Source organism: Neolamprologus brichardi, chromosome 22 (genome assembly GCF_056152115.1).
Source record: "Neolamprologus brichardi isolate AB-2024 chromosome 22, ASM5615211v1, whole genome shotgun sequence".
Classification (NCBI taxonomy): domain Eukaryota; kingdom Metazoa; phylum Chordata; class Actinopteri; order Cichliformes; family Cichlidae; genus Neolamprologus; species Neolamprologus brichardi.
This window is the reverse complement of record NC_142124.1, coordinates 14,198,328-14,223,918: the sequence shown is the minus strand read 5'-3', so window position 1 is coordinate 14,223,918 and position 25,591 is coordinate 14,198,328. Positions and strand designations below refer to the sequence as shown.

Genomic DNA, 25,591 nt, shown 5'->3' with positions numbered 1-25,591 from the left:
TGGACAAATCTTTTTGTTTTATGAATTTATTTATGCATCAATTTCAAATAAAAGTTTCAACTGTAAATAACATACTTTAAAGTGGTAAAAGTGATCTTGTTGTGACCCTTCAGTCATAGCAAAAGCTTCTGGGTTGCATACTGCATTCAGCTTGTTCCATTCAAATCAAGCATGCTCTGCAGATTCAGATTGTAAATGACAGGGCAATGCTCTTGTGCAGGATTTTCCAGACCTCTCTCTCTGCGCCAGAATGCAAAGCTATTCATGATGATTTAAAAATATACCGCGGGGTGTGACAGATAACGAAGGAGGTGGTACTTTAAATTGTCCCTTATCGTTCTCCGGGATGTGTGACTGTGCTGCAATATACCTGCAGCAGCTTCAGCAGCTCACTCCGGACCGCTGCGCTGACTGCTCTCCCCTCACCCTGGTTCATCCAAGTGACGCTCAGTGAGTTCTCCGCTTCCCTGCAGTAAAAACATGCAGGTCATCTCCTCTCTGCAGGCTTCACTTCATAGCCTATAACATCGGTTTCTTTACTTGTCATCCCTCCCAATCCCCCTTGACAGACATGCGCCATCTCCATCCCGATTGTTGGGTGAAAAAGTGGGCAGTTCAGGGTTTCATATCTGGCGTCACTTTCTCCCAACTCCCTCTTTTCTCCCCGAGCCTCTGAGTGTGCCGGTCCCAGCCACCGTTTACCTGCGCAGAGCATCCAGAGCCGCTTTTCCCGTGACAGGACAGTCGCACTGCAGCACGCTGACAGGCGCTCACGGAAAATACTCTTTAAAGCAAAGAAGTGCAACCTGCATCAGCTGAGATGCTGCTGAGAGTCATCCGGTAGGCTTACACCTTGTCTCTTTCTCTCCCTTAAGGTCGATGGGTCAGTGATACGCAGTAGATGATGCGGTTTGGTCTTTCCAAAGTTCTTTTGAATCTCCTGTGTCAGGTTAAATGGACGTACGATTAAAGACAATTATCCTCATTGCCACTTAATTGCGCTGTAGTAATTGATGTTCTCCGAAAGGTCCTGAAATTAATTGTAAACTGCTGCCCCCCACTGTGTTTAAACCGTGTTTCCGTGTTTTACGCATGCACACCTATAAATGTAAAGGAAAGTAAGGATAACGGGCTGTTTTAAACGCATTTACTATCAATTTGGACTCATACAAAGCCCCCCTGCCATTCAAAAGCTTTTCCTGGGATTTCACACTCAGTGCTTTTATTTGCCCAGTGGGAACAAAAAGCTGCTTTTTGTTTTAAGTGCTTATTTTAACTCTTCACTCGCTGTGGTCCACCTCAGGTGGAGTTCAGTAATGGACAGGTAGAAAGACAGAGGGCAAATTGAATGATGAAGCAGACTTTTAAGGATTTCTTTCTTCTGTTTGATAGGTTTGTGGCTCTCTGGTCAGATTTGAGCAGATATAGAAAGCACTGGTGTGGTTATGCTGTAATTTCATGACAGTAATCATGTTACCATCTTCCAGTGGGATGCCATCGAATTGCTGGACCACAACCCTCTTCAAATCCTGGTTTTATATTGATCTCAGCTGCACAGCTTAAAGTTTAGTGACTGTCTTGCACAGCTGCAATTCTCTCATGTGGACAAACTCTGTCCACAGATAGACACAGGCAAACATACAACAAGAAAAACCCACAAAAGTGGCCTTCCCCTGTCTACATGTTAAATTGGTCAGTACACAAAAAATCACAAAGTCAAAACTAGCCACAGTCACAGCTGGTAAAAATGTGGCTCAGAATCTATCTAGAGATCTGACCCAAACTGGAGCGATGAACTCTGCACTAAATATAAGATGAAATGTGAAGCATGGTGGAGAATGGAGGGCCATCTGCTCAAATTTAGAGCCAGATATGTTGCTGATCCTCCACTGCACCAGTAGGTTGTTCAGCTAAAGCCATAGTTACAGAAGTTGTTCTTGTTTTTGTTGTTGTTGTTGAGGATGAGTTGCACTCAGGTGTATAATTAGGTAAATAACAAGCCTTGCTCAGACCTCTGAATCGCTGCTCATGTCAAAATATTCAAAATGAATGAGCAATCCTGGCAATTCAAACTGAATATTAAGCTACTGCATATGACGGAGGACAACACATTTGTGCCCCGTGACACAAATGTCATGCAAAATAACCCCTGTGAGCCAAAAGTGCAGGCTCCAGGGTGCTTGAATAGCTCGGTTGCCATACCCACCTAGTATTCAGACCTTCTTCTTGAGAGGGGCAGCCAGTCAAAATAAGATTTATTTAAAGGGGTTCTTCTCTAAAAGGGAAGGAGCTTGTTTCAGAAAGCAGAAAGACTTTGCAGTGTTTCTAGCTATCACTCATGCAAAGCTACTTTAGTAGAGTCTGTGTATCTGAGTATTTGAGTGCACATTTGAGCTCAAACTGCAGGTGCCTGACTCCTGGGCATGTTTGCCCTGAACGGAGAAAGTGATGCGTCTCAGAAAGCAGAGCCCACCTGATCCTGAACACAAGCGGAAATCACCTCCTGTGTATAAAAGGACAGCTGTACAGGCTGAGCTTCATCTGTGGATCCACTGAGTCAAGCCTAGGATCAGGTGTTTGCGCAAAACGCACTTTAATTTGTTCCCAGACAAAGTGGGTGGTGAATCAGCTAGTGGGTGGCTCTTCCAAAGTGGCCATCTTGTAGACAGGAGACAGACCGCTGATGATGTAGGGAGTTGGAGGTGTGGTGCTGAGTGAATAGCCTCATTTACCAACTCGCTCTGCTGTTAAGTGTACAGTAGCCAGTGTTTATATTCAAAGTCTGGGTTTGATGTTGTTTCTGAACTGAACCACCTCCTTTGACCCTGCCAAGGTCTCCAAATGAAGTAAAGACTGACATTAAGTTTATTTGTTTAGAGCAGGATACCTAATTGGGTAAAAGTGGTTTCTGTCTGGTTTAGGTCAGGCAAATGTCATCAACATAAATGGATTTGTTATTAAGGCAAATAGCAGCAAGAATGTATATTAGTGGGAGTCAGTTATTCTATCACAACTGTCCAACTGAATATCCAGCTGCTGACCAGAGTTCTGGTGTGTGGGACCAATAAATAAAATGAATTTAGTTAATATGGTTTAAACTTCTTCCAGGTCAAACATCTTGCTCAATGTTAATTGCATTAGGAAGCAGCTGCAGGATGGAGTATAAACTGTGTGCTTAAATAATTTTTCCATGCACTAGAAAAAGAAAAGAAGTTGAAATAAATGAACAGGCTGCTTTGTGTTGCATTTAACTTCTGTTTACATGCAGTCTGAAAACTGAAATCTTAAATATTAAAAGAAGGAGAAGAAAAGAAGACAACAAATAGACCATAGTTGCAAAAACTGTGCATTTTTATGGGACCCTGTTCTGTTTTATCCTGGACATATCCCTCCTAAAGCCAGTTCCAGCTCAGCACTCCTCCAAGTTTACAGCACATCAGTCAAACTGACATGTCTGAGCTGGCTAAACTGGGAACAGGAGCCTCTTCCTGGTTTGTGTGCATTGACACTGATGCAGGCTGCAGAGGAATGTCTTTGCAGCACTGACAGGGATGTTTGCATAAAGTTGATGAGGTTTATTTAACCCCAATTTCTTATGTTTTCTTTTCCATAAATGCATTAGTCTGTAGCTGATTATTCCACAGAAGATTCTGGATTAGTTGTCCTTTTGGATAGAGTGCTGGCTCCAGTTTGTGGGCCGTAGCTGCAGTGGGTGGCATCGATTTCAGCTTGACTTGTCTTCACTGCTAACCTCACTAAAACAAGCAGACCTGCAAAGTGCTTGGCAAAGGCGAGGCCGAAAAATGCGATCTAAAGACGGCACAAAACAACCAGCAGCAACTAGGATTTTCTCTGCTGTCATCAATCTGAAAGCACAAACCGGTATTTAAGCACACTGTCACATTATACCGTTTGAATCAGTGTGCAGGGTCTTAATGTGGCCCTTTCTTTTGTACAAAGCCTGCCCTAGAATGATTCTTAGTGCTTTAAAACTTCCTTCTCCATCAATGAAAGGGGTGAAAGAAAGAAAAGAGAAAAAGCAAGCAAGTGTGCCAGTGCCCTGTCCTTTAATTTTCCCTGAAGCCCTTTGTAAGGGACTTGGTATGAAGTGAAAGCACAGTGTGCAGCTGTCCTCTTGGCCCGCTTCTCGCTTTTTTTGTGAAACGTCTTCTCAAGAATACTAATAGTGATACCAGCACCATGGAGTCCACCCAGCTGGCAAGAAAACAGACAACAGTTATTCTACCATCAAAGAAGGCCATTTAATGTGACACAAGTTACTGAGCTGTGTGTGCCGACTCCTTACCAGGGATCTGCTTGATATACAGGAGGTCAATTCTTGTACCGTACCTTGCAGAAGACAACTAGAGGCTCTGAGGCTCATATTGAGAAAGTTTATGGAAAAAACTAAGCGATGTGATAACATATATAGCTGTTTAAACCATCATCTTTAATGCTCTTTGCAAATTACAGCTTTATTGGATCGGTGGTATCAGCAAAGCACTAATCAGTGCAAAAGCTCCACCTTCCTTAGCTGTTAATGACTGAGATTGTGATCTCAGTTATTACAAGAACAGTAAAAAATTAAGATTATCAGTGGTGTGATTGTTGCTACTGCTGGACTTGATGTGTTGGATTGTCTGCGCTGGGTTGGGGTTTAAAATTTGGCATTGTAAAAACACACTGGTCTTCCACTAAGAAACAGAGATCCTGTTAGGCACCGGATAGTCATGCTGATTAGAGAGCGAGAGAGGAAATTTAAATCCACCAATCAAATGTCCACCAGCTGTCAGTTGCTTCCACCTGTGTCGCTCAAGCCCGGTTAGTTACCATGGTCATGGCATTCTGTGTAACTCAGAGTATCCAACCGTCCAAATCTCTCAAACGAGCTTCGCTCACCTCTTGTGAAACTGCTTATATCCTCCACACAGGTTTAAAAAGCATAAGGATCCCAAGACATTGCTCCACAGTATCTGTAATTTTTTAAATGTTTCTGATGTTAAAATTGTGGTCGCAGGGGTGAGATAGAAATAGAGATCACTTTCATTTTTCTCCAGAAATCCTCGATCACTCAGATGCCTTAAGATCTAAAAGTGCAAGTCTGTTGACTTGGAGGAACAGAGCATTTGAAAAAAGACAAATTTTCCTATGAGTCAGTGATAAAATGACATGTGTGGCATGAAAATTTTATGTTTCTGCTTCTCCCACTATGTCAGTTAATCACTCAGTATACTGTAAATACTAAACTTTCTTTTGAAAGAAAACACAAGCAGGCGTCACAGGTTTTTTCAGTGCTTGAACTGTGTTTCTATGGTTTTTTTGTACAGCAATATACAGTCAGATTGCTTGCTTTGCAATGGTCCCACCAGTTATTACCACCAGCCTCACATTGTACACATCCTCGTCATGGTGACCCATTTGGGCACAGAAGGAGACCAGGGAATCCTCTGGGTCCTGTGGTTTGTGGTCTTAATGTGATCAGGATTATTTAGGCGTCTATCGTTGATGCTCAGTCTAGTTATGCTGCTGCAGAGAGCATTCTTCTGTTGGGGGAGAGTGCTGCCATCGTGGTGTGCTATTCGTTTAGGCTAAGCAGAACTGTGATTATTAATGGTATTTACTCCAACTTCAAGTGTTGTGGCTGATGTTAATACTATAAAGACTTGTATTGTACAGTGTAAAATTTCTGTTTTATAATAAAAGAAATTTCTTATCCGACAACTTTAGGTAGCAAGATTAAAGGTCTAACCTTGCACTATCAGTGTTTCTGGTGAAGTGTGAGGTTGGTTGAATATGACACTGACAGGAATACTGATGAAACACCTTGACGAATGTTGAAACTGTCCAGTATTTAATTGTTTTTCAATGACGGCCCAATCAGGAGGTTGTGTGAGGTCGCTGTGGATGTCTCGCCACGGCTGCTGGGTTAATAACAGGGCCAGGCTGGTGACAGAGAACTGGCAGGATGCCGCTGGGCTGAAACGCTGTGTCATTAGCTCCCGGAGGTGATGAATGACTTGTGGTCAGGAACCTCTGCTTCCAGCTTCCTTTTGAAAACCAGAGAAGTTGGTCTTTTATACTTTATGGCTGAGCTCTAGGATTTTTTTGGGACACGTGTGTTTTACTCAGAGCTTCTGCTCCAAAGTTACAACTTAAAACAAAAGGTCTTTCTCACAAAATTTTATAGTTATTGTATTTTTTTAATGTTTAAACTCTGTTGCCAGTTTTCTAGTGTGCTCAGCTAAAACTAATCCTGACTTATAGGAAAAATGCCTGCTGTAAATTGTAGTTTTATGAGAACCATAATGCTCAGTGTTTGTTGAAGCAGTTTCACTGATGTGTTGAGGCCAAGTTTATGGTAAATTTAAAAGCTCTGGTATTAAACTGAGACCTGTTTCTGACATTTTATGGGATAGAAATTACATTTGTGCAGCTAATAAAACATTATTACAGCTCCTTTATGTCAGCGGGATAACACCAAGTCTGTTCAATATAATGTGGATAGTTATTTCAGTCTTTCAACTGATATCCTGAAAACTGAAACGGAGTCCCTCAGTTTTCTTATGTGTCTCGGACATTTGTTCCTTCTAATGGGTTAGATAAGATAAGATGAACCGACACAACATATGACCTCCGATGTCAGAAATCATTGTACTTATTAAAAATCCATTTTTATTTAATTCCATTTCATATTTGTGAAATTGGAAGAAAAATATCTGCTTTTCTTCTTCATTTTATTTATTTTTTAATATTTTACTGTGTTCGCCTTTTTAATCTCCACAGACATGTGCAGATACTTCCACTTCTTTATGCAGTCTGCCATCTCACACTGGCCTTTCCCACCCAAACTCTACGGTACACATACGGTACGGTGTCTACATTTTCCCCTGATCACTTTTTGATTCCATAAACAGAGACTACAAAAGTGCATTGAGAAGTGGGAGCATGATTCACTTTTCTTTTCTTTTTATTAATTTTTTTCCAGATGAGGTGGAGCAGCTCCACGTGAGCATCCCCCACTCAGGACCAGTTGTCGCTCCACTGAGCAGCTCCATTTCCATCCCTTGTGTGGTGTCTCTGTCCCCCATCTCCAACTCCACCTCCGCGACCCCTGTTGTACCGAGGGTCAAGTGGTCAGTCATATCAGGTGGGGTTGAAACGCAGATCTTAGTGGTACGGGGTCACAAGGTGAAGGTCAATGAAGCGTACCGAGACCGAGCAGCGTTGCTCAACTACACCTCCTTCCCTGATGATGCGTCACTTTGGTTGGGAGATCTGCGCTCCAGCGACTCGGCTCACTACCGCTGCGAGGTGCAGCAGGGCCTGGAGGACGCCAGTGACCTCATGGAGCTCAAGGTCAAAGGTAACGCGATGAAAGACATGGCTCATTAGTAATGTTTGGGGGAGATTACACAGAATTATTAGAGACTGTGTTTTTTAACTGCAATTCTCAGAAAAAGAGAAAAAGATTTTCCAGCTCAGTTTCTTTCCATTTAGTAAGATGTCTTTGTTCCAGGAGCTTTTCCAAATTATTGACTTAAAACAGTTGAAACAGGTAATGCAGTTAATGTATTTGTAGGTATGTTATTATGCGCATGCTGTGTGTGTTTTTAGGTGTTGTGTTCCACTACAGAGATGCTTTGGGTCGGTATGCCTTCACCTTCCATCAGGCCCAGAGGGCTTGTGAGACCATCGGGGCACGAATCGCCACCGCCGACCAGCTGCTTGCAGCATATTACGACGGATATGAGCAGTGTGACGCGGGCTGGCTCGCAGACCAGTCAGTCAGGTATTTCATCACCTGTGTGCCCTCTGTATCATGCTCACAGTACAACTTATTAAAAAGACAGAGATAGATAAAACATATCTTACAGGCTCATGCAGCTGATATCGATGTTTTTGTTGTTTTACTCGACTTCTTGATATAAGTTTGTAATCACTGACGTCTTCATCGGTCAGACAGTATTTCAGAGGTTGCTTACTTACAAAGTATAGCGGTAATGTTCTCCACCTGCCCCTTAGGTGTGCTTCACATCTCAACACAAATGAAATTATCTTACTATGGTAGCAACGTTACAAAACAATGTTATATTAAACTTACCTAACATAAGAAACCACCCACCAACCTCTAAACTGACCCATTTATGCACCTATAACAACTTCTTTAGCAACACACTGTCCACCCTCTTTAACTGTATAGTGCAAGATTCATTTCTGTTAAACATACACCCATACAGTAAAAGAGGCTCATGACAATAAAATCTAATTTATATGAATGGCACCATCTAACAATGATGTAAAAAAGCATTTTATATAGTAGAACAGCACCTGAGTATTGCAGGAGACCCACAAAACTAGATTACTGTATTTAGAGACTATATCAAAAATGTAATGGCAGTTAAATAACTGTATAAATGTACTTAAGGCAATGAGATTTGAAACTATGTGTCAAACCCACAAGATCAAAATGGCATGCTATTATATGCATGTTGTCGATATACATAGGTAAATTATAATGCATGTAAATATACAATCATAGTAAAAGTGGAGTTATGAAATCCTGTATTACCATCCATCCATCCATCCATCCATCCATCCATCAGCATAAACAAAGGAAACAATAAAGTAGCATGGGCATGTAGGCCTTTTAGTATGATAAAACATTATAGTTATTGTATATAGTTATTGTTATATGTAAATACATTATATTTGTGTTGCTCTATAAGTATCCATGTGTGAACTGGTTAATGAGTGACCACAGAGTAAACGTGTCATAATGTTACCAGCTGGTAATGTTGCAGATTTACCAAGCTATCGCCAAATGCAGCACTGATGTTATGTCACATGTTTGTGGAGTCTTAAGTGAGGATGATGGTTGTTTTGCTGCTTTGCTGCAGATATCCAATCCAAGTGCCTCGTGAAGGCTGCTATGGAGACATGGATGGGCAACCAGGAGTGAGAAACTATGGGACAATGGATCCAGATGATCTGTTCGATGTTTATTGTTATGTAGACGAAATTAATGGTAGGAATTATAACAGTTTAATAACTTCTATATGTAAATAGTAGGGTTTGGGTTTTTTGTTTTTTTGCCAGTAGACTTAATGCAATAATGATACATCTGGCCTAATTTGTAAGTAAGTTAAATTATACATTTTACATTTGGAAAACGGCATTAAGGATCTGTGATGGACAATAACTATTACAATGATTTTATTTAGTTCAAACATATAATTATATATTTTTACTTTCTGTAGTGAAATGTCATGCGTCACATCAGATAAAAACATGCCACTTACTATATACAAATATCCATTATAAATTAAGACTGGCACATAATTGCAGTCGTGCCAGCATTTTACTCACTTGTATCCAGAAAAAGTAAAAGACTGAACAAATTTTCTGTCTGTAGGGGAGGTTTTCCATGACTTCATCCCACAGCATTTAACATTTAATGAAGCGCAGTCGTACTGCAGAGCTACAGGGGCAGAGCTGGCTACAACAGCACAGCTTTACTTGGCTTGGAGTGAAGGACTGGACCATTGCAGCCCTGGCTGGCTGTCTGATGGCAGCGTGCGGTACCCCATCATAACCCCAAGGGAACGCTGTGGGGGTGCTCTGCCTGGCGTCAAAACTCTCTACCAATTCAGCAACCAGACTGGCTTCCCAGAGACATCCAGCCTTCATGATGTTTACTGTTTCAAAGGTGATAATGTTGTGCCTTTAAATGCAAACTGTTGATTGTTAATTATTTGACAAAAACTCTAAAGTGGACCTTTTATGATTTTCCCTTTTTTGGCTCATATTTACTCAGTTTCTCCCTGGGATTAATACAGTTTTTCTAATTTGATCTGATTTAACAAGGCCACAGTTTGATATAATAAAATCCTGCTTCAGATTGCAATAAATACCTGGCTTCAAAAAGGTCTGGTCTGTAATCTACAGTGGCTTGCAAAAGTATTCGGCCCCCTTGAACTTTCCCACATTGTGTCACATTACAGCCACAAACATGAATCAATTTTATTGGAATTCCATATGAAAGACCAATACAAAGTGTTGTATACGTGAGAAGTGGAACGCAAATCATACTTGATTCCAAACATTTTTTACAAGTAAATAACTGAAAAGTAGGGTGCCCGTGATTATTCAGCTCCCTGAGTCAATACTTTGTAGAACCACCTTTTGCTCCAATTACAGCTGCCAGTCCTTTAGGGTATGTCTCTACCAGCTTTGCACATCTAGAGACTGAAACCCTTGCCCATTCTTCTTTGCAAAACAGCTCCAGCTCAGTCAGATTAGATGGACAGCGTTTGTGAACAGCAGTTTTCAGATCTTGCCACAGTTTCTCGATTGGATTTAGATCTGGACTTTGACTGGGCCATTCTAACACATGGATATGTCTTGTTTTAAACCATTCCATTGTTGCCCTGGCTTTATGTTTAGGGTCGTTGTCCTGCTGGAAGGTGAACCTCTGCCCCAGTCTCAAGTCTTTTGCAGACTCCAAGAGGTTTTCTTCCAAGATTGCCCTGTATTTGGCTCCATTCATCTTCCCATCAACTCTGACCAGCTTCCCTGTCCCTGCTGAAGAGAAGCACCCCCAGAGCGTGATGCTGCCACCACCATATGTGACAGTGGGGATGGTGTGTTCAGAGTGATGTGCAGTGTTAGTTTTCCGCCACACATAGCATTTTGCATTTTGGCCAAAAAGTTCCATTTTGGTCTCATCTGACCAGAGCACCTTCTTCCACATGTTTGCTGTGTCCCCCACATGGCTTGTGGCAAACTGCAAACAGGACTTCTTATGGTTTTCTTTTAACAATGGCTTTCTTCTTGCCACTCTTCCATAAAGGCCAACTTTGTGCAGTGCACGACTAATAGTTGTCCTATGGACAGATTCCCCCACCTGAGCTGTAGATCTCTGCAGCTCGTCCAGAGTCACCATGGACCTCTTGGCTTCATTTCTGATCAGGGCTCTCCTTGTTCGGCCTGTGAGTTTAGGTGGACGGCCTTGTCTTGGTAGGTTTACAGTTGTGCCATACTCCTTCCATTTCTGAATGATCGCTTGAACAGTGCTCCGTGGGATGTTCAAGGCTTGGGAAATCTTTTTGTAGCCTAAGCCTGCTTTAAATTTCTCAATAACTTTATCCCTGACCTGTCTAGTGTGTTCTTTGGACTTCATGGTGTTGTTGCTCCTAATATCCTCTTAGACAACCTTTGAGGCCGTCACAGAGCAGCTACATTTGTACTGACATTAGATTACACACAGGTGCACTCTATTTAGTCATTAGCGCTCATCAGGCAATGCCTATGGGCAACTGACTGCACTCAGACTAAGGGGGGCTGAATAATTACGCACTTGCCACTTTGCAGTTATTTATTTGTAAAAAATGTTTGGAATCATGTATGATTTTCGTTCCACTTCTCACGTGTACACCACTTTGTATTGGTCTTTCACGTGGAATTCCAATAAAATTGATTCATGTTTGTGGCTGTAATGTGACAAAATGCGGGAAAGTTCAAGGGGGCCGAATACTTTTGCAAGCCACTGTATATGATGGCATCTGTATATGAAGATAACCTGGTAATCTCAAACACAGCTTGAAACTTGGCTTGAAGGGAGATGGGCCCAAACATATTGATTTAGACAGAGAATGAACTGAGAGTTCATATCAAAGCCCATCATCAGATAAATAAGCATTATTTTGACTCATGAAACGCTACTCTATAAGGGAATAAAAATATGATGTTGGAACAATATGTAGTGCATATTTAACAAGAAAGAAAGCATAACTAGATTAGTTTGTTCCATATTTCACATGTTACATTTAATTGTGTGTCTGCTCTCTGCAGAAAACAGAAATGCTTCCACTGACTCTCCGATGGACTATGTGGGCACAGAATCTGAAGACATTGAACACAATGTTGTTATTCTTACGGAAAAAGATCAAGAAATTCAGTTGAACCAACTAGCAGAACAGGTGGAGCGAGAGGCCCAGAGCATGCTTGAATCATTGCCTTATTTTGCTGTCGCTGTAACTACAGAAAGCCCGGTTCATACACACCCAATGCTGATATCAGACACAACAGAATCTCCCCTCCACACAACGCCTACTCTGCACGAGCCGCTCGACCAAACTTTATCTCCCACAGAAATGAGCTACGATTCCCAGCGTCCTACAACACTGATGAGCAGCACTATCACAGAAACCCACAATTCAGCAGAGAACACATCATTTCTGCCCACTGATTACAATGAAACATATTCCAGCCAGAACTCGAGTCTCACCTTTCAGCAGTCTGAAAGACCCACATTTGAGCCTGAGATGCAGAACCAGACAGAGCCAGACACAAACACTGAAGTAAACACAGAGCCATCTGGAACTCTGAATGAGACCAAAGAAGTACAACAGACCACCCTGTCTTTTAACAAATCAGAACCCAACTACAGTGAGACCGACAGCAACCGTACTAAAGAGGACCGTTTATTGGAGGCTACTACTTTAACCCTTAACCCCATGGTTGAAGTGGAGCTGGAGGAGACCCGTGTAGACCCTGAGCAGATGTTTCCCCCAACTGAGGCCTCAAAAGAAGAAGAAGAAGAAGAGGCAACACTTCTTACACAATTATCCCAAACTACTGAATCTACTCCGGAGGTTCTAACCCCAGTGTGGGCTCCTTTGGATGGTTCTGGAGATATTTCTGAAGGTATGTGCATGTCCCACAAAAGTTCAAACATTATTATCTTAGATAAATTACTTTCTTTCTCAAGAGTTAGGCTAGCATGAGATATCCATGTCACATTTTATGTTTTTTATTATAATATATTGGAAAACTGAAGAACTAAAAGGGTTATATTCTGGACTACCTTCTGGCTAAGAGCTGTAACGTCCTAGAGTTTGGTCACCTATGTGAAGAGGGCAGATTTTGTTACCTTCTGACAAGCTACCCGTTTCCCTGTTTCTAATCTTTTTGCTAAGCTAGGGTCAGAGATTGACAGTAGACTTATTGTTTCTTCTAATTTTTCTCATCCAAGCAATTAAATATACTACTCAAAAACAATATGTAATCCCATAATGTTCTATGCTCTTTTCCAGAAAGCAAACTCGATATGAGTCCAGTCAGTTTCATCTCCACATCAGATTCCTCAACTTCTGGCTTCACCACTCACCCGTCTCCCATTGCTTCTGCCAGCAGCACCCATGCTGAACCTCAGACAGTGGCTCCACATTTGACAGCCTCATCTCAGTCACCCCTTTCTGATAAACTGGGCTTGGATATTCTTTCTACAGCCTCACAGCTGTGGGAGTCCTCCATCTCTAAACAGGAGGGAAGTGCAAACTTAGAAATTGAAGACACGCTCAGTTTGGAAAATGAGGATAAAATGCTGCCCACATCAAAATCTGAAGACCTGCAAATGTCTGGAGCAAGTTCAGTTACCACTCGCTCTCCAGACGTCTCAAACACTTCTCACTCATCCACCAGTTCGCCCACAGCACTATATCTAACATCAGGCTACAGAATGTATTTGGATACTGTGACCGATACTTATGAAGAAGCAAGTGGTCATGTACCTGATACACTTAGGACCACCCTTCAAGAAGACATTAAATTTGCTCCAACCTTTGAAGGTGAAGTGGCTTTAACTCTTGAAGAGGAAGCCAACATTTCCGTTTCTCTGGAAAAAGAAATAAAAATTTCCCCAACCCTTGCTCTTCAAAAAGAAGCAAATGTTTTTTTAAATTTTGAAGAAGAGAACATTGTTTCTCCAACGCTTGACTTTGAAGAAAATGTTTCCTCAGCCCATGAAAGTAATGCTGTCCCAACTGCTGTTTTTAAAGAAGAAGAAGCTAATATTACGCCTTCCTTTGAGTATGAAGAAAAGATAAATGCTTCTTTAACCCTTAAAGAGGAAGCTGGTGTTCTCCCAACTACTGTTCTTGAAAAAGAACCTAATCTTTCCTCAAACATTAGCTTGCAAGAAAAGGCTAACACTTCCTCAGCTCTTGAAAAAGAAGCCAATGTTTCTCCTACCTTTGAGTATGAAGAAAAAGCTAACACCTCTTCAACCCTTGAAGAAGAAGCTAATGTTGCTCCTACCTTTGAGTATGAAGAAAAGGCTAACACATCCTCAGCTCAAGTCTTTGAACAAGCTAATGTTGCTCCTTCCTTTGAGTATGAAGAAAAGGCTAACATGTCCTCAGCTCGAGTCTTTGAACAAGCTAATGTTGCTCCTTCCTTTGAGTATGAAGAAAAGGCTAACACTTCAACCCATGTCTATGAACAAGCTAATGTTAGCACAGCTCTTTTTACTGAGAAAGAAGCTGATGTTTCCTCAGCCCTAGAAGATAGTGATTTTTCCCAAACTGTTGTGCTTGATGAAGACGAAGCCAACGTTATCCCAATCCGCGTCTTTGAAGAAGAGGATACTGTTGCCCCGACCCTCGAAGATGAAACTAATGTTTCCCCGACATCTCAAGAGAAAACCGATGCCTCTGAGGACTTTGCCATCTTTCCTTCCAGTTCTCAAACATCCAAGTGGGATCTGTTGACCAGCACACCTCAACCCCAAGAATCTCGCAATGAGTACAGCCAAAAAACCTCCACAGCAGCTTTAACTTCTTCTCGAGGTACAAAGCCCACAGAGACGACCACTATCACCACCACAACCACAACCGCAGCTACCACCACCACCACACACCGGTCCAGACACACCTGGAGCCCAACCACCACCACCCCCAAAATTTTGATACCACCAGTGGGTCACGCTCTGGAAGATGTTGACATTACTTTCACCCAGCCGCCAACTCTGCTTATCATGCCCAATGAGAGGGCAGCCGTAGGCAGTGCTGGGAAATCTTCAGGTAATGTTAATGCCACTCTCATCAGTCTAACCGTCCTCTTCCTGCTCGACACAGTGATGCACTAAAACTCCTCGTCTGTCCTCTGCCCAACCTGCCTCTGCTCCATTTTCTGTAAAACACCCGTCCTGCTTTTCAAATGACTTCCCACGTTTTTTTTCACCTGTTATCTCAGCAAGCCCACTCACCCTTCTGACTCTTCCCACTTCCCCTTAAACACTCCTTACTCCTCTCCTTGTGACTCCCCCGCTCTACCCTCCAAGATACTCACACTGGGACATCTCCCATTTGACATTTGTCCACAGTCCAGTCTTGTTGTGCATGATGTTTTTTCCTCATCCAAAGAATGACTTCTGTGAAGTACTGTATTTACTAGTGTTTTTGAATGACGGGTTTCTTCTCCAGGGAGGACCTGCCAGAGTGATGGTTATAGCTAAATTCATCAGATTTTATTTGTAAATCATCCATCTCTGCACCAAACAGGTGCAAAAGATATTCTAAAATCATTTTCTTCTTGCTATCTTTCAATTCTCATAGTATCTTTTCCATTAATTGGGAAGCAACATAATAAGGGACTTAATCGTTCTCTGGAAAGTAACAATTACTTTGAATGTAACAGCACTGACCAATGAAGCTGCAGTAATGCTTTATATTTAAGTCTTAACTGATTTTCTTTCTTCCTTTTCATTGCTGTTTTAGTCACTGTGGTACAAAAAGCACAGATTATTATGTTTACAAGCACAAAACCTTTTCATTGTAGATTGCACGAGTGTTTGCATTTAGCAACATGTTCACGTGTCCTTTTGTCATTAATGTTTCATACTCAACTTAAAAATTGTTGTTTAATCACAATTGTTCTAGATTTGTATTGTGTTTTTAGGTCTAATAATGATAAAGGCAACAAATCTTTATTGGTTTCTTGTCTTACCACAAGTTGATAAATGCATTACTTTATATTCCTTCCCTTTGGTACATTCATTTTTTCGACTTCATGTGGCAGCTGTGGATATTGATGCATTGTATGGAAGCTTATTTGTTCCACAAAACAAACAAACATACTTAAAACACAGTTCTCATGGTTAATTTTGACTCTCATCTTTTAAATTAAATTTTTTGAATTTTAATTCTCTTATTTAAAACTGCACTTTATTTTTCCATTGGAGCACTTGGCTTCCATATAATCGGGTTTATTGAATCTTCAAAAGAAGCAGCTGCCATTGTGGACTCAACTTCAGCAAATATGGGAAATTTAGGATGGAAACTTATTTAAGAGAAAAGCTGCTTTTAAGCTCTTAACATCCACCAGGTCACCAACAAACCATTTAAGGCTTGACTTGCATTTCATCAAGCACAGTTTCAGAAACTGGAAAAAGTCGACCTCAGAGTTCTTCTATTAAAATTTCCATGTGGGTATGTCAATAAAGGCCACTGACAACCTGGTGTATGTTAATATTGTAAGTCAAACACTATTCAGAATAATTCAGCTTTTTTAAAAAAAATTAAGATATCGTGTGGATCTTGAGAAACAAAATATTTACACTGAAAATCTTTACTGAATGTAGAATTCGAGGTAAAAAAAATTGAGAACAGTAGATTCGAAATCAAAGCAAAAAAAACGTTAAAAAAAATCAAAATTACAGTCGGATCCAACTTGTCTCATGATGTAGCAGTAATGTTTATTGCCCCATGTGCACTCCTGACAATGTGACAATGTCTGGGCATGCTCCTGACTCGATGGCAGGTGGTGTTGTGGGGGATCTACTCCCAGACCTGAATCTCTGAGGCTCTCAATAAGATTCAGGTCTGGGGAATGTGTGGGTAAATCAATGGCATCAACGCATTGGTTCCCCAATAACTGCCTATACACACCGAACACCAACTCTCAAACCAGAATGCGTAATGTTTGTCACAGCTTTTCCAGACTCTTTCGCATCTGTCACAGAAGCTCAGTGTGAACCTGCTCTTATTTGTGAGGTGAAAACGGCTCCAGTGGTGGACCTGCCAGCACTGGTGTTCTCTGGCGAATGCCAATTGAGTTGTACGATGCTGAGCTGTGAGCACAAGTCCCAGTAAAAGATGCTGTACTGTCACGCCACCCTCATGGAGTCTGGATCTGATGGTTTGGTCAGAAACACGCACATAAGTAACCTGCAGGAGGTTAAGGTTTTTGATAGTGCTTCTCCTGTTCCTCCATCCACGTTGGAGCAGAAATTATTTTGCTGTTGGCTTAATGCTCATCTACAGCCCTGTCCAGCTCTCCTCACCGAAAAACGTGTGTACTGGTATCTCCTCCACACTCAATAGTCACAATAGTCTGTGGCCGCCATATGCCAAACCTTATTACTTTAATTTGGACCCAAGCGGGCTTTACTTGCTGTTGTTTTAACCTCCTGAGACCTGAACTCTTTCATGGCATGCATTTCTCTTTGCTGTTTGGGCTGATTGGGACTTGATGAATATAAAAAAACAAAGAATTACCAGATTTTTGTTTCTGAGAAAAATGAGATCCACATATGAGGACATTCATTTTAACTTTCGATAGGGCAGTGGCAGTATAATGTCCTCGTAAGTGGATATTATTTTGTATTTTGGTTTAGACAGCCCAAAATGTGATGTCCACATACAACACATGTGGATGCCAGGTCCTAGGAGGTTAAGTAAAGTTTATATATTTTAAGTAAGTAAGTAAGCTTTTCATGGTTTTACTCCACAAATGGACTCATAAAGATGAAAAGTATGGAAAACATGTGCATTCTCCAAGCTGCACTTCTAATACAAGACAATTTTCAAGCATCCAAACTGTTTGCCTTCCCCAAAAAACCTCAGTATTACATAGATTAGTGCATGCAGAAGCCTTTCCTATTTCTCATACATAATTTCAGCTTCCATAATTAAGCCTTTTTTGGGGTGAATATTGATCTTTATACAATGGACTCTTCATGGTGATAAAATACTGCATTCGGCAGCCTAGAGAGGAAAGGAGGCAGAGAAACACAATGAGAAAGTCATCAATCATTCAGTAATTGAAATTACTAGCCTTGCATTGTCGTCTGCAGACAAGTTATTGTTGTGTTGTTTGACAAAAGGAAAGGAAATCGGCTCACAGATGGAGCCATGAATCTAAACTCTGTTTCTGTTGGAAAGCAAACAAAATCAAGTCTCAGAAGTGAACACCGTCACAGTATAAAGTTTCATTTTTTGATAGGTAAGACTTGAAAGGCACCTCAGTGGTTTTCCATCCACCATCTGTGTATTCTTCATCAAAACTGAATGATGGTTTTACTTTGAGTGCACGTGAATCTCATTTGATTCGTGTAAAGCAGTTATTACCTTTCATACACACGATCTGAGCAATGAAAGAGATTTCTGAAGAGAGCAATATGTGAGTGTGGGGATAATGACAGGCAGCACATAGTTCTTGTTTACAGGGTGTCAAAGGAAGCAAACAAACCGAATCCACTTGTAAAATGTTTAATTCCAGCTTGAACACTCATGGTTTTGTTTTTCCTTTGTTTTACAAATTTAGAAAAGCAAAATGAAGCTTCAGAAGTGTTTTTCTCTTTAGATATCATCTGATTGTGATAAATATAACAAGATGCCAGTAGACATTCCCCAACCCCCCTGCAGACCCAGAACTAGATAAGCAGTTAGGGAAATGGATAAATATACAGTACACACGAAGTATTCACGGTGCTTCACTTGTTCCACGTTTTGTCCTGTTACAGCATTATTCCAAAACTCACTATATTCGTTTCTGACATTGAAATTCTACATACAATACCCCATAATGACAAAGTGAAAAAAGTTTGCTTGAAACTTTTGCAAACTTATTAAAAATAAAAAACAAAAATATAACATGTACATAAGTACTCACGGCCTTTGCTTACGACTTTTTTGAAGAACCTTTAGTAGCACTTAAAGCCTCAAGTCTTTTTGACTATGATACTACAAACTTGGCACACCTGTTTTTGGGCAGTTTTTTCTTTGCAGAACTTCTGGAGCTCCATTGGGTTGGATGGGGAGCGACGGTCTGCAGTCATTTTCAGATCTTGGGTTGAAGACTGGGCTCTGGCTGAACTAATTAAGAACATTCACAGAGTGGTCCCGAAGGCACTCCTTTGTTTCTTGAGTTAGTGCCGAGGGTATTTGTCCTGATAGAAGATGTCCAAGGTCCACAGTACTCTGGAGCAGGTTATCAACAAGGATGTCTCTGTACATTGCAGTATCCCTATTTTCCTTGACCCTGACTACTCTCCCAGTTCCTGCTGCTGAAAAACATCCCAGCATGATGCTGCCACCACCATGCTTCACTCTAGGGATGTTATTGTCCATGTGATGAATTCTGTTTGGTTTCTTCCAGACATGACACTTCATGTTCAGGTTAAAAAGTTTAATCTTTGTTTCATCAGACCAGAGGAGTTTATTTCACATGGTCTCAGAGTTTTTCAGGTGCTTTTAGCAAACTCCAAGTACGCCCTCATGTGCCTTCTACTCAGCAGTGGTTTCAGTCTGGCCGCTCTACCATACAGGCCTGACTGCTGCACAAATGGTTGTCCTCACAGGGTAATGCTGTTACTCTGTCAAAGTGAACAGAGTGGATTCTTGGTCACCTCAATGATTAAGGCCTGTCTACCCCAATCGCTCAGATTGGCCAGGAGGCTAATTCTGAGTCCTGGTGGTTCCAAATTTCTCTCATTTACGGTTGATGGAGGCAACTGTGCTCATTGGTACAATCCTGATACAATCCTGTCTCGGCGATCTACAGACAGTTCTTTGGACTTCATGGCTTGGTTTGTGCTCTGGCATGCGCTGTTAGCTAAGAGACCTTATAAAGACAGTTGTGTCTTTCTAAATTGTTTCCAGTCAACTTAATGCACCACAAGTGGACTCCAACTAAGTTGTAAAAATGTCTGACTTTGATGAACAGTGGAAACAGTATGTAACGTAGCTAGATTTTCAGTGTCAATGCAAAGGCTGTGAATACTTTTATGTTTTTTGCAGACATGTGATGCAAACAGGGAATTTGCAGAGTGCCTTCTGGTGGACAAGCTATGCAATGTCAACACTCAGCACGGCTGAAGGGTGTTTCTTTAGTTTTTTCATCCTTTTAAAATTTTCACTTATAAATGTACACAATTCAACATTTTAATGAAAAGCAGCAGCAGGTCAGAAGGTTACTGTCCGATGACTTTAAAAAGGGCATGTTAGTGGGTTTTTCTCATCTCATTATCTCATCTTTTGATTAAAATGGTAAACAAAGCAAACAAAAGAGTTCATTGTACCACTGGCACACCAGCAAATCAGCAAAATGACCAGTGGGCCCTTTTTTCAATTGTTAGAACCACAGGGCTCCATATTATAGGACACCCCCCCCCCCCCCCCCCATTAATACATCCATGCCTAGATTCCCTCTTCACAAGATTTTTGAGAGCGTTTATTACTAATGAAGAAATGAAGAAGAAAGAGAAGGAAGCATTGCACACATGCCAGAAAAAGATTTGACGATTTTTCCCTCTCAGGCCACGCTGTAAAGGTTCTCCTCTGCTGCCATCTGTTGGCTAACATCGACCCTGATGCCCTTTAGTTTCTAAATGGTTCCTGCTACATTTACTTACAGCTGTTTACCTAATGTAAGCATACGTGCTTCAACTGCCTTCTAATTAACACAGGCACCAATTAGACTTACACATAAATGAAGGCTGTCTTCCTGTACATGTGTAATTATTCAGTTACATAACAAATGAGTCTTTGACCAGTGGTTTCAGGTGCACAGTAATTTAAAGTTGCCCTCTGTTGTGTTTCAGATGCCTGTTTGCTCAACCCCTGTCTTAACGGAGGCACCTGCACGGACAGAGGTGGTCACGTTAAATGCCTCTGTTTGCCGACGTATGAAGGAAACTTCTGTCAGGCCGGTGAGCTCGCTTCTGCTCTTTAATGGCTGTTACATGAGATGGGAATCAGCCAGAAGTTTCCAAACAAAAATAAGCCAAGCAGTAATTTTCTTACAATGCAGCCTGAAGTGAAAATTATATAATTATTCAGTATCAAAGCCTGCGGATACATCTGAAGACTCTTGTTGGTTTGGCTGTCCTGTTCTCTTCTCTGTGATGTTTTCAGACCGGGAGCGATGTGAACCGGGCTGGGATAAATTTCACGGTTTCTGCTATCGACACTTCAGCCAGCGTCTGAGCTGGGAGGCTGCAGAGCAGCATTGCCGCATGATGGGAGCTCACCTGGTGTCCATAATAACCCCTGAAGAACAGGCTTACATCAACAGTAGGTTTCCTTAACACATTTGGGAATGAGAAAACAATGTGGCTTTCATTTCTTTCCTCATAAATTCAATCCCACGTCTTGGTCAACAGACAACTACAAGGAATACCAGTGGACCGGTCTGAATGACAAGACCATTGAGGATGATTTCCACTGGTCTGATGGGAACCCACTGGTGAGGAGGTTTTATTATTGTGCAAAAAACAAAACAAAACTGCAGAGTACAAAAAAGCAAAAACAGGGGAATGCTCAAACTGGAGAACCAGACACCCGGTGTATTAATTAAGATCTACTTTCTATTTATCAAGATGCCTTTTCTTTTGCAGCCACAATAACTAAAATATATTGTTTCTTTGTGTTTGCTTCGTAATTAATTTTAGTTGCCTTGTAGTCTATTTAAGTTACTTGGAAGTTTTGATGTCAGATTGCATGCTATCCAGCACCTGTGCTTAGTTACATTTTTCTGGATTCTAGAACATCTGAGGGTGACGGGGAATGAAACACTGATGCATTTGCTAGGCAGGCACTGATATGTGACCGTAAAATTGAACCTAAAAAGGCAATTATGTCAAGTGGTAGCACAAACACCAAGGAAAAACAAAGACAGTGAAAACAGTGAGGAATCCAGCGACCCCTTGTGAATAAGGGAGCATCTGAAAGTAGCACATCTGTAGGTTATTATTTATGATGTCCAGGATGATCATGAATGAAAATCTATTATCACAACGAGTTTTGCTGTTTATGTTTTTCTTTTTGAAACCTCTTATGTAAGACACAAACCAAGCAGGATACAGGAAGGCACCAGACTATTAGATATTAACTACCTCAAAGAAGAAGAGGAGAATGAAAACATTATGTATATTATGCGTTTTCAACTATTTCTGTTGTGATTATTGTTTCTTTGTATACACATAAAAATAACATACATAACTCATACCTCACAGCTTTATGAGAATTGGTACAGGGGTCAGCCAGACAGCTACTTTCTCTCCGGAGAGGACTGTGTGGTGATGGTGTGGCATGATAACGGACGCTGGAGCGATGTGCCCTGCAACTATCACCTTTCATACACCTGCAAGAAAGGCACCTGTGAGTAACACTAATGGGACATCATTAAGAGCACTTCATTACTCATTAACTCCCTCGTGAGCTTGATGCTTCGAGCTGTTTTCTACTTATTCTGGCCAAGAGAAGGCACTTAAGCATCTTAACTCCTCCCACAGCCTCCTGTGGACCACCACCAAGGCTCAGAAATGCCTCCATATTTGGAAAAGCTCGACAGAATTACGAGACCAACGCCGTGGTGCGCTATCGATGCGCAGAGGGCTTCCAGCAGAGGTTTAACCCCCTGATCAGGTGTCTGTCTGGAGGGTTCTGGGAGAGGCCGCAGATCCTCTGCTTGACTGGTGAGATAAGAAAAAAATCAAGAAAAGACATGAAACATACCTGTAATATTCAATCATCTTTTAATAGCTGATATGAAGTGATTAATAAATGTTAAATTAGAAGAAAAAAAGAGCAAATTCAGTCTTAACCACTGTGATTTTTTTCTAATTTAGAGGACGGGGGCCTGCCGTCAATGACCGACAATGATTTTGCTGCAGCTGAAGATGATTTTGAGGCCACTAAAGCGACGCTGCAGTACTGGGACATCAGGTTCTAAAAGTCAGCCGTGCTCTTCTTGTCTTGCTTTCTCAAACTTTGTTACTGTAACGTGACAGGGTGTAAAGAATCAGGTGCTTTTTACCAATGAACCAATGAAAACAGGATTAAAAAAACCCCACAGACGCACAAAAAGACACAAAGCAAAACTTCCCACCAGCCAATGAGAACAAGACTGAGTGCACAGGCAGGGAGATGAAACGCCCTATTTCTTGTCCTTTGTAATATTTTCTACCGTGTTTGGATAAGTATGCTTTAAATAGTTAGCAAAAAAAATCAAAAATTCTCCCAGTGATTCCCTGTTAAATCCCTTTAACTGAAAATAAATAATTGTGTGAACTGTTTGTTACCAGGTCAGCTCTAAATCTATTTTTTCTCATTGTTATATCAAGAACCTTTTTAACAAAATGGTGCTAAAGTCTTTGAGACATTTGTAAAGTATCCAGTAGAAATGTTTTGCTGTTCTTTGCGTCGTCTTCCTTCTTTGTCAAAGATTCCTAAAACTCCAAAGTGAACCTTCAACAAACACTCAATAAATACTGTACATAGATTCCTTTTCAAATGATGTCCGCATTTTCCAGAGAGAAACTTTTCATGTCCGGCAGACGCAGTTTTGTTCGTCAGCTTTATGTTGTAATAAAGTTTTGTAGAACAGAGCAAAGAATAAAGCTTTCTCCTATTTCACCTTCAGTGCTGTGTGTAGACTTCATGTCATGTATTGTATTTTCTGCCAGTGTGTTACCTGAAGCTACAGTTGTGAGAAAGGAAAAGTACACCTCTGTCAGTTCTGAGATTGTCCGCATCAGGACACTAAAAAAATCATTTGGTCCTTAGCAGGTCTTAAATTGATTTCAACACAACCTCAGATGAACATCGTCACATGACATATTACAGTGTGTCAGTATTTATTTAAAAACTAAGCCAGAATGCAGAAGTAGTCTGTGAACATTGCAACACCTTAAATCTTTTATTTTCAATCATTCTGTTGAAGATTTGTTGCTGTGCTCGAGGTCACTGTCCTGCTGCATGACTCAGTTTGAGCTTTATTTGTCAGACAGATGGCCTCACAGTTCACTTTACAACACTGTGGTACACAGAGGAGCTCATTAACTTCACAGTTATTTGTCTGTCATGGACTTAACATGTTAAGTGAGGCCTTTGGGGTTTTTTTTTTCTTTTCTTGCACTATCTGACCTTGGGTTGAATTTTCTGAGACACCCACTGCAGGTATGATTATTTGTGTTATCACACACCAGTAAAAGTGTACTTGCAGTAGGTGAACTTGGGGTGGGATTTTTCACATGCTGATTCTGTATCTTGGCTCAGTATTTGTTAAATACATAATGTAATGGTGAGTAATTTCATGTTTTTAGTTTCCTCATTACCTCGATTTTGACCTGTTGAGAAAAAGATGATTAATGTTCTAATTAATGTTCTAATATGTAAAACCTTTGAACTGAACGAGGGTGTACTTTGTTTTTCAAAATTGTATATCGGTTTTCTGCAGCGGCTGACCTCTCAGCCTGGTAAGTTTAGCCTTCCTCTGTTGTGTTTCTATGTGATTCCACTTTAGTAAGATATACTATAGACTGTGTTTTTAAGTAGGTTTTTTTGTTAACATAAGGAAACTCTGAGGATAATATGCTCATTCTTTAGAAATAAATCACCTTCATATTTGCAGCTTACTGAATTGTGACCTGTTTCTCCTATACCATCACCAGAGAAAGAAAAAGAAAAATATCAGTCAGTAAATTAAAAACTGGAGACAAGTTTTAAACAGGTGAGACTGAAATTTAATTAGTGACACTAATTTATTTCATTCATAAGCTAGACGAGTTTTCTATAGAAGAGATGATAATTTCAAAGAAATACAGATCAGTGAAGTAAAAAAAACGAGGGAAAGGCTGTTCTTAATACTTAATACTTAATAAAAATTAGGCAAAGTCTAATATATAACCAAGAAAAAGAAGAGCTCTTATTTTGAAATTTCCTCATGGTTTAATGCGTATTTAGTGCACCCAGGAGTCATCTACTATAAATTTAATACATGAATGTTACTTTGTGGTATTTTAATTCAACACCGCTTTCTTCTGCCGTGTGAGCACTGCCGTGTACATAAACAGAATCAGTGTGACTCTCATTTTTATTTCACGCAGTTTAGTGACGTTTTACTTGCAGCAGAGTAAAATAATCACGAAACATGGACAGCATTAACTGATATGAGGTGAATCCGGTTAGTTTAAACTTAGGTGGCTGCTAAAATCAAGGGGGGGGGGGGGGGGATTGTATAGACGTTCCTATTGGTAATCGAGTGCTCAATCTAAATCCTCATTGGCTACCAAAATGTGTGTCGTGGTTTCGGGTGGGAAAGTAAGGAAAATTGAGGACAAATAACAGCGAGAAAGTAAGTTTTAATGCGTTTTTAATTTATTTTTTTTTTAATTTTTTGTTTTATAGCGGATTAAAGTGGCAGTGAATCAAATGTGCAGTGATAAAGGAGAAAGAGAAACTGAGTGTTTTCGGACGCTAGCATGTGCAGCGTTTCAAAGTAAAAGGTGAAAAGCGTCGAGAGAGCCATTTAAACGGGCAAACAGACATAATTGTAATTAATTAATTAATTATTATTTACCGCAAGTATTATTATGCAGATACACCAAGTTTCTATTTTTCGATTTGTAATTAATAGTAATAAAGAATTTCATCCAAGCCGTATTTTTCAAAGCGATCAATTATAGCTCACATGCTGCACGTTACAGTTTTTTCTGCCACCAGGTGGCAGCATTGTTCCACGATTTGTT

At 40.7% G+C, this 25,591-nt stretch overlaps 1 protein-coding gene across 2 annotated transcripts; it reads left to right on the top strand.

Annotated features, from left to right (window-relative positions):
• The first annotated feature begins 648 nt into the window (after positions 1-648).
• On the top strand, positions 649-24,415 carry LOC102779728 (brevican core protein-like). Of its 2 annotated transcripts, XM_087835130.1 has the most exons (15): positions 649-840; positions 6,784-6,866; positions 6,986-7,363; positions 7,615-7,789; positions 8,898-9,025; positions 9,413-9,706; positions 11,851-12,705; positions 13,095-13,984; positions 14,117-14,861; positions 20,663-20,770; positions 20,976-21,134; positions 21,224-21,306; positions 22,076-22,220; positions 22,355-22,537; positions 22,691-24,415. In XM_087835130.1, the coding sequence occupies exons 1-15, from the start codon at positions 821-823 to the stop codon at positions 22,792-22,794; spliced, it is 4,350 nt and encodes a 1,449-aa protein (XP_087691256.1). In that variant the 5' UTR covers positions 649-820; the 3' UTR covers positions 22,795-24,415. The 2 variants fall into 2 exon arrangements, with proteins under 2 accessions (XP_087691256.1, XP_006788011.2); XM_006787948.3 differs by having other exon boundaries at positions 13,095-14,861.
• The last annotated feature ends 1,176 nt before the right edge of the window (positions 24,416-25,591 follow it).

Coding starts and splice junctions, on each gene's coding strand:
- LOC102779728 (XM_006787948.3), top strand. CDS start 821: ATGCTGCTGAGAGTCATCCG. Junction 20,771..20,975: donor AGGAAACTTCTGTCAGGCCG/GTGAGCTCGCTT, acceptor TGATGTTTTCAG/ACCGGGAGCGATGTGAACCG. Junction 21,307..22,075: donor GGTCTGATGGGAACCCACTG/GTGAGGAGGTTT, acceptor CATACCTCACAG/CTTTATGAGAATTGGTACAG.